The following is a 9,234-nucleotide window of genomic DNA, read 5'->3' as shown; positions in this document are numbered from 1 at the left end:
GTGCTTATGAAATGTTATTGTTTTGGTATAAAATTGTTTATGAGAGTTATGTAGATCCTTCTTGTATAAAAACAATTTTGTTGGCTTGTGTTACTGTATAGCTTCATTTTGGCATAGGTTTTGCATGGAGGAGCTTCCTAGTTTTTGGATGGTTTATAAATCTATATGCACTTTCTTGATTTTTAGTTTGAAATATAAAAATGGTTTTGCACCAAAACCAAATTACTTTGTTAGATATCTTGTTATCCTATAACTAGGTAAGAGGGTTTATTTTGGTGAGCTATATTTTATTTATGGGTATTTTATAACCAAAAATTGATAACTTTTTAGTATATAAATTGTGATAATTATTTTATAGCTCAGAAAAATACCAAACCAATTTTGGTGGATCACATTTTTCAATACCTATATGCTGGTATGGTTTTTACTGGTTTTATATGCCCTCATACATGTGTGCCTTAAAAGTGGATTACTATAGTTTATGGGTTATTAAAATGTTTAAAATTATTTCAATGTTTATTCTTGAGTTTTTCCAGCGGCAGTGGATTCTATATATTGTTTGCTTCTAGTAGATATCTTGTTTGTGTTTTTGTGAGTTACAGAGACTTTTAGCCCTTTTAATTATCTCCTAAGCCATTACTGGTTTTAGAAAACTCTTATCTACTATTTTAAAAACCCAAATTGAGAAAATCCAATTCCTGTAGTTTTACAAAACCAAGCTTTACTCTCTACGATTTTACCAAATTTTTGTGCGCATTGTTTTAAAGTAGCTTGTTAAACTGGTGTTGTTGCTTATTTTATCCCTAGGGAATTGAATTGTTTTTGTTTATAAAGTTTTATAATAAACTTTGGTGCCAGACCCCTTTAGGTGGTTTCCAAATTTTATTACCTCCTAGTACCTGTGTGGATTATATCTTGGTGTGAGGCAGAGCCTTTTTAGGTTATAGATGTTAGGTTAAGACCTTTTCTAGTAACGGTAAAACTAGTCCTTTTGTAAATAAAATGACCATCTTGTCCTAGGTGTCATTTATTCGGTATGTTTAGTGCCTCTGATAGAGTGGATTGTTGCTAGTCTTATATGTGTGGTTGATGGTATGGCTATGTATTGATTGTTCGTCTTTTATTTTGCGACGTTAGAATGCGAACACTATCAAAGCGAAAGGAGAGGATCTGAGTGAGTTTTCGAAGAGGAAGGAAGAGTGGAGGTTCATGAAGAAGAAGTCCAGGGACAAACAGCCAACCAAGGCAAGCCACCTCTGCACTCTGAAGGGTGGAAGATGAAAACCTTCAAGTGGCATAACCACTCACATAAAATAAAGACAAGCATTTCATAAAAAAACTTTAAGTTATGTAGGAAAAGAGCAAAATGGTTTTGAAAATGGTTTTAAGGAAAATAAGTTTCTTGAAAACCTTGGAATGGGACAACCCTGACCAAGTGTGAGTTTTTATCAAATGTATTTGAGAAAAAGGATGATGGAGGCAAGTGAAGGAAACAAAATGTTTTCGAAACCCTGACCACATTACTCTTAAGTGGGATAGGGCGTAGCGTAGTAGTTTGTTTCGCCTTAGTTTGGGTCTTGCAAGTGTAAGGGGTAGTCCAAGAATGGACACCTATCGACCATGGCCTTCCCGAAGGACCGGGGATGCCTTTCCATTTTGTACAGATGGTAGGGATACAACCTATGAGTTCCCATTGAAATATGCCCCGTAGTTGGTTGCGGCATTCCGGAGGGTCGAGTTGGTCGGGGACTTTCCAACTCCTAGGTAAACGACCCCTCAGACTCTGGTGTTGGGAGGTACAACTCTAGGCGGCATGTCTTAGGCTAAGGCGAGCACGCGAAAAACTGCGATCAGTTATGCGAGCCTCGCATTTGACGCTTGGTGAACCAGGGATGATCCCGACGGATTTATCGGATCTTGTGGGGAAAGTGTACAACCTATGCAGAGTATAAAACAATTCGAATAGCCGTGTCCGCGGTTATGGACGTGGGAATGGAAGTGCTGAGTATCAAAGGAAGCTTTTGGTTTATAAAAGTGTTTTCCAAAGGGTTTTGGAAAAAAAACTAGTGGGACTGGAGGAGTTGTACCTGGGAGGTATGGAGAAAAGTTGAATGTGTTTTGGTCATCCTGATGGCCGGAAATGAATTTGGGTCACCCTTACCTATTAGTCTTCAAATGAAACTTGTTTTCAAAAAGTTTTTCAACAAAGATATAGAGATGTCATACTATCGAGAGAAACTATCTCTTACTCTTTGTAACCCTAGAGTAGTACCTAATCTTTGCTACTGCCAAATTGCATATCCTTTACTTCTCTCTAAGGTGGTTTGCGAGTACAATTCATAATGTACTCATGGCTTTGTCCCTGGCTATTTACTTGGGCAGACTTGGTGGAGTTCGACAGATGAAGAAAGAGTTGACGACGTCTATGAGAGCTAGGAACATCTTCCCAGTTAGTTGCCTATAGGGTTATGGCATGACTTGGGCCTTGCGAATGTTTTCGTATGAAGTATTTCGGTTGTGTGGTTGTTGATCTCCTGCCATTGAGGCTCTTATGTAAGTATTTGATCATGTGACCATTGAAATCTTTTTTATTCGGTACTATAAATGGATGTTGCATTTGATACCAGTTCGGTTATACCTTCACGACACACTGATCATGGTATCGTAAATGTGTATTTCTAACGGGTGTTTCGGACAGCTAGTCTGGCGCCCACAAGAGCCCTTGGACATCCACATAGAGATCGAGGAGCCAATGCTCAATTCTAACCTCAAATCTTTACTAGGGTTTACATATGAGGTCAGGGTTATATGGATGATCTGTTAGGGGTGACGGTGCACCACTATGTCACCACATAAGATGGGTAGCAACTGAATATCACTAGCCTATTTTTTTCACAGATCTACATGTCTACGATGATATAGTGGAGCAGGCGATGTTGTGTCGGCATTAGTGTTCTAGAGGTACAAGCGGGAGAAGAAGTGCGCGATGATGGGAAGAAAACATAGGAAAAGGAGAGAAGGCCGCAGAATGTGGGCGAAGCCAGCAGGGTGGGGCCTGGCCCAACCTAATATTTGGCCCAACCGATATTTTATCTATAGAAATAAGAAGATAATAATAAAAAGAAAAAAAAAACAGCCCAAGATAGGCCTTTCGTAGCCTACCAAAAATGGGTTTGATTCTTGGGATGCAATGGGCAAAGAGGTGCCCCTCTAGTGTTGAAGAATTAATCAGTGATCACGGGAGACTAGTCACAATGGGAGTATTATAGGTAGTATCATGCATGCCATATAGGCAAAAATCTTATGCGGCACATTAATTAATGAGAGAGAGGTTAGACTAGTATCATAGGTAGATACTATTATAGCACGGAAAACTAGAAATTTTAATGGCAAACACATCATGTATACATATTTTCATTGAGATTCTATAAAACATTAAATATGATGGAACTATGATACTAACTTACGATACTATACATAGTAGGTGTTATATCATAAACTAGTATCATACGTATGATACTAATCTATCATACTTCTCATTGTGACTAGTTTTATTAATTATCCGGTGGGTTGTTGGTTGCACACGCTACGGGCGAAGAAACATGTGCATACGTATGCATGAAATTCCTGTGCTTCTATAAGTGCATGCAGCATGATGATGAAGGTGTATCACACAGGTCAAATCGGGGACCCATCTGGACATGTTGGACGTTCGCAAGCAAAGAGTTCTTAATTCGGCTCCAAAGTATCTTTCTTGAATATAACCATAGGCTACAAAGCAAATAGGAGTGCCTAGTACGTACAAGGAGTCAAGGACACCGCTAAAATTGCCAACCTAATTTATGTGTTCCTTTTTTTAGCCTCCAGCACCAGTCACCACCCATTTTATAATTTTCAATTACTACTAGGGCTACTATCAGTTAAATCAGCACGGTTTAGCTTAATGGAGAATGAACATATGAATTTTTGCCTTTAAGTGCAGAGGAATCAGTCAAGATTCTCTCCAACATGTAAAGCTAGCAGGGTCAAAGTCAGCGATTACAATTTACAAATAGCTCGTTGGTTTGCACTTGCAGAGAATATATGGCAAGTGACAACTACTGCAAAGTGTTTAACTTGAGTTCAAAAAAGGTGTTCTGCATTAGTGCCTTTCTACTACTGCAAGACTCGGCCCTTTAATTCTTGCATTGGCGACGTGGTTCCGCACCAATATTGCATAAAAGCCTCCCTATAAAATCGTTCAACCTAGTATAATTTTCACTATATATACTTTTTTTTGTTCCGAAATTTCACATATATAAACTTGCAAATGTAGTGGTAAAACAAGCTAATGACGAGATTTTTTTTGCTACATGCACCGAGATAGATTCGTTGCAAATATACAATCAGCAGGGATGCGGCACAGCCAAATGTAAACTTCACTGCCGGGAGGACACGTCGTTTCCAACGCAAGAATGTATGCCACATGCAAGTGAGTTGATTAAGTTGACATATGATGCATCTACGTTAAGGTACTTTTTCCAGTTTGCACGCGTCCTAGTTATGATCAGCTGGTATAGTGTGTGATTGACGTATGTACAGTATTACAACTCAAGAGAATGACGTTACACATTTACTAGCCTAAAATACAGAACTGAAATAGTAATTGGCAAATACATGCGTTTCAATTGATAAAATGATGATGGAAGATGTTCCTTTATTCGGTTTATTATAAATAGAGAATCCATATACATGGTTATAAGAGGTAGCTACACTTGGCCAAAAAAACATAGGAGTAGTACAACACATAATTTGATTTATTAATACCACGTACGTGAGCACTTATATATGGTATATGATATGTAGTCCAACAAATTAAACACGTAAATCATGAGACGTATAAATCATCTGTACGACTTCATATCCCTTTTTTCTTTGTAGTATACATATGAAGGGGGGGAGATCAACAATTGAAATATCTTAAACAATTTTGTGGACTTAAGATGCACTCACGTCGTATATACGCACTGCCGATTTTATTTCTTGATGATAGATATGCAGAAGTGTATATATGCCGGCCGTGCTCCCCGCGCGCCGCCGATCACCCCGCGTAGTTGCACATGCCGGACCGGCACTTGTTGGAGCACTGAACGTTGCAGTCGCCGCAGTTCTTCTTGTCGTTGAGGAGGTCGACGCACTTGCCGTCGCAGCAGGTGTCCCCGTACTTGCACTTCTTCCCGCAGAGGCCGCAGTGTCCTGAGTTCTTCTTGGTGTCCGTGCACATGTCGTTGCAGCAGTCCTTCCCGGGGCTCCCGTGCTCCTTGCAGACGGCGGGCCTCTTCTCGCAGTTGCCCCAGGCTAGCGGCGGCTCTGGGAGCTTGGTCGCCAGGAAGCGGCTTCTCCGGAGCCCGGGAGGCGTAGCGTCGGCGAACCCGGCGGCGAATGCGACGGCCAGCGCCATGAGAAAGACGACGATCGCTTTCCCCATGGTGATGGGCTCGCGGTGGACGGGGAGGCTGAGGGTCGTGGCAATGCGTGTATGGCTTGTGTGTTCGGCAGGTGCGTCTATGAGGAAGGAAATGGGGGGTGTAGGGAGGGAGGGGGAGTGCTTATACTATAGCTATGCCTGGAAATGGCGAAAGTCAATGGCGCATTGGCGCCATGCATGGTTGATTTGCACGGCAAAAGCCTGGAGTGCAGGGAGGGAGTGTGCGGCGCAAGGCTGTGGGCTGCTGCTGCAAGCTAGCCGGCTCTCTCACCCTACCAATATCTCTGGTTGGCTCGTTTCTGGCGCTCACAACTGCAGCAAAACTTTAACATGATTGCCATGGTGTGATCTTATGCGTGTGTACGTGTTGCCTCCATAATTTGCTGGGAGGGGCGAGGAATATGCTATGGGCTGACTGATCATTCGTTCACACTCAAGATTTGACACGTTTACTAGATTTGATCATGAGAACGTTGACTACTCGATCGATCACGCCGTACGCACGAAACTGCAGTAACAATCGTGGCACTTTTAGAACTACACGTACTGCCGCGACGTACTTGCGTCCGTTGATCGAACTCCTAGCTTAGGGCATCTCCAGCTGGCCGACGCATTTCGGACCTCCGAAATGTCCGTTTGCGTTGGCCCGCGGACGCGGTGTGGCAGGCGACCGTTTGCGTTTTGGGTACCTCCAGCGGTGCCGACGCATTTTTTGACCGGGGACAGCGTCAAGTTCGCTAATGGCGTTTTACGTCCCGTCGAGGACTGCCGCCGGTGATTAACTGTTTCCGCGCGACGACGCTTGTTCCCGCTTGCCCAATACATTGGCAAGTTTCGCCGGCGTTTCGCGCGCGCGGGAATCCCTGCGCGCCAACGTCGTTTCCCGCCCCGCCGTGGCTATATATGCTGGACACCGGCGGTGGCGACGGGCACACCTCAAGCTACCATCCATCCATGGCCGACCACATGAATTGGGAGCACGTTGTTCACATGTGCCGCCAGCTCCACCCGGAGGAGGAGGAGGAGGTAGCCGCCGGCGTTGAGGCCCAGCAGCTGGACCTGGAAGTGGCGGCGGTGGAGGCGGAGGTCGCGGAGGCGGAGGCGGAGGCGGCAGAGCGCGCGGAAGGGCGCCTCGCGGTGACCAGGGCGGAGATCACCAACGCCATGGCCGAGCTCGCCGATGCAAGGCCGAGCTCGTGGAGGCGCGGGCGGCCATCGTGGCCCCTCCGGCCGACGCCGTCATCCACGACATCGCGGACGACAACGTCCCCGTACCCATGCGCTTCGACTGCGCTGGCGACCAGCGGATTCTGCTCGCGTCCTTCGAGTCCCTGGCTGGGGACGCCCAACGCCGTCAGGCTTGGGTGGCGGAGGAGGAAGCCCACAGCTATGCGATGGCCATGGCTCGGGGGTTCATGTGCTCCGACCTGGACTCGCTCCAGCGTAGGGGCCCTTCTCCCGCGCAGGTCGAGCAGGAGAACCGCGAGCTGGAGGCCGCCATCGCCGCCAGGGATGAAGTGGTGGCGGCGGCGGCTAGGGATAGGGCCCGCTTCGTCGCCAACATGGCGGCGATCCAGGCGGCGGTCTAGGCGAACGAGGACGCGGCGGCGGCGGCGGCGGTCCAGGCGCCGACGAAGGAGGAGGAGGCCCGGGCGGCGGCGGCGGTCCAGCGGCGGCGGACGAGGAGGAGGCCCGGGCGGCGGCGGAGGAGGAGGAGGCCCGGGCGGCGGCGTAGGCGGCGGCTACCAAGGTGGCCATTGCCCAGGCGACGGCCCTGTGGGACAGCTCCCTGGCCGAGGCCCTCGAACGCCGCAGGCGGCAGGACGAGATGTCCAGTCGCCGGCGTGCGCGAAGCGTTCCCGCTTCGACGACGCCGCCGGCCCTTCCGGCGGCCAGTAGTAAGGCGAGCGACTGCGAGTAACCGAGGCCGGTGTAGGCCGCGCGACGGCGAGTAGGTGCGGCCACTGGTGGAAAAACAGGCTTCGGGTGAGCCCCATAAGTCGCGATGCTGCAGGATCCGCGACAAATGGTACCTTTAGTCGCGGTTCGGGAGGAGAACCGCGACCAAAGGCCTGGGCCCCGGGCGCACGGGGGCCAGCTGGTGCCCGGGGGGGGCTTTAGTCGCGGTTGGCCAGCCCAACCGCGACTAAAGGTGCCCGAAGGCCTTTAGTCGCGGTTGGCCAGGCCAACCGGGACTAAAGCCCCTCCCCTATATATAACAATCCAGCAGCCAACACTTAGCCATTTGGTGCCATTCTCTTCACAAGCTCACAAGTGGGTGTTAGGTTTGCTTTTGGTTCCTCTTATGCACATAAGGTGTTTGATGAAATGCCCCAAGAGCATGAAACAAACATGATATGAAGTGTTGGAGCCACACTTGAGCTTTCTCATTTATTTTTTCCTCCTCGATCGCGGTTAGCAACTTGAACCTTTGATGTGTCGTTGATAAAATGTGCATGTGTGTGTAGTTCATTGTTTAATTTATATTGTTTGTAGCTAGTTAGTTTAACAAATGCATGATGGTTAATTATATATTTTATATTATAATAATGCAGATGAATCGACAATGGATGTACGGTAACCGACTCTCCGGCGAGTTCAGTGCGGGTTTGAAAGATTTCCTCGTAGTGGCTAATGCGAACAAGCAGGAGGGTTTTGTTATCTGTCCATGTGTTAAATGTAAGAATCAAGGGTTACTCTTCCTCAAGAGATGTTCACATGCACCTGCTTCGGCACGGTTTCATGCCAAGCTATAATTGTTGGACCAAGCATGGAGAAAGAGGGGTTATAATGGAAGAAGATGAAGAAGGGGATGATTTCATCGATGAAAGCTATCTTGCTCATTTCGGTGATACTTTCATGGAGGATGCTGAAGGTGAAGGGGAAGGTGAAGGGGAAGGTGAAGAAGAGGCACGTGATGATCCCGTTGATGATCTTGGTCGGACCATTGCTGATGCACGGAGACGCTGCGAAACTGAAAAAGAGAGGGAGAATTTGGATCGCATGTTAGAGGATCACGGGAAGGCGCTGTACCCGGATGCGAGGAGGGACTGAAAAAGCTGGGCTGCACCCTGGATTTGCTGAGATGGAAGGCACAGGCAGGTGTAGCTGACTCGGCATTTGAAAACTTGCTGAAAATGTTGAAGAATATGTTTCCAAAGAATAACGAGTTGCCCGCCACTACGTACGAAGCAAAGAAGGTTGTCTGCCCTCTAGGTTTAGAGGTTCAAGATACATGCATGCATCAACGATCGCATCCTCTACCGCGGTGAATACGAGAATTTGAATGAATGCCGGTATGCACCGCATTGCGTTATAAGATCGTAGGCGATGACCCTGGTGACGATGTTGAGGGCCGAAACCCAGGAAGAGGGTTCCCGCCAAGGTGATGTGGTATGCTCCTATAATACCACGGTTGAAACGTCTGTTCAGAACAAAGATCATGCCAAGTTGTTGCGATGGCACAAAGAGGACCGTAAGTCGGACGGGGAGTTGAGACACCCCGCAGATGGAACGCAATGGAGAAAGATCGACAGAGAGTTCAAAGATTTTGCAGCTGACGCAAGGAACATAAGATTTGGTCTAAGTACGGATGGCATGAATCCTTTTGGCGAGCAGAGCTCCAGCCATAGCACTGGCCCGTGACTCTATGCATCTACAACCTTCCTCCTTGGTTGTGCATGAAGCGGAAGTTCATTATGATGCCAGTGCTCATCCAAGGTCCGAAGCAACCCGGCAACGACATCGATGTGTACCTAAGGCCATTA

At 47.1% G+C, this 9,234-nt stretch overlaps 1 protein-coding gene across 1 annotated transcript; it reads right to left on the bottom strand.

Annotated features, from left to right (window-relative positions):
- Positions 1-4,775: 4,775 nt before the first annotated feature.
- Positions 4,776-5,555, bottom strand: LOC127338367 (uncharacterized). Its single transcript, XM_051364508.2, has one exon. The coding sequence runs from the start codon at positions 5,465-5,467 to the stop codon at positions 5,081-5,083; it is 387 nt and encodes a 128-aa protein (XP_051220468.1). The 5' UTR covers positions 5,468-5,555; the 3' UTR covers positions 4,776-5,080.
- Positions 5,556-9,234: the final 3,679 nt, after the last annotated feature.

The sequence above is a fragment of the Lolium perenne genome, chromosome 3, assembly GCF_019359855.2.
Source record: "Lolium perenne isolate Kyuss_39 chromosome 3, Kyuss_2.0, whole genome shotgun sequence".
NCBI lineage: Eukaryota > Viridiplantae > Streptophyta > Magnoliopsida > Poales > Poaceae > Lolium > Lolium perenne.
The sequence above is the reverse complement of the archived record's forward strand: the minus strand, read 5'-3'. Positions and strand labels throughout refer to the sequence as shown.

Excerpts from the sequence above, each read along its gene's own strand:
- LOC127338367 (XM_051364508.2), bottom strand. The coding sequence starts at position 5,467 with ATGGGGAAAGCGATCGTCGTCTTTCTCATGGCGCTGGCCGTCGCATTC.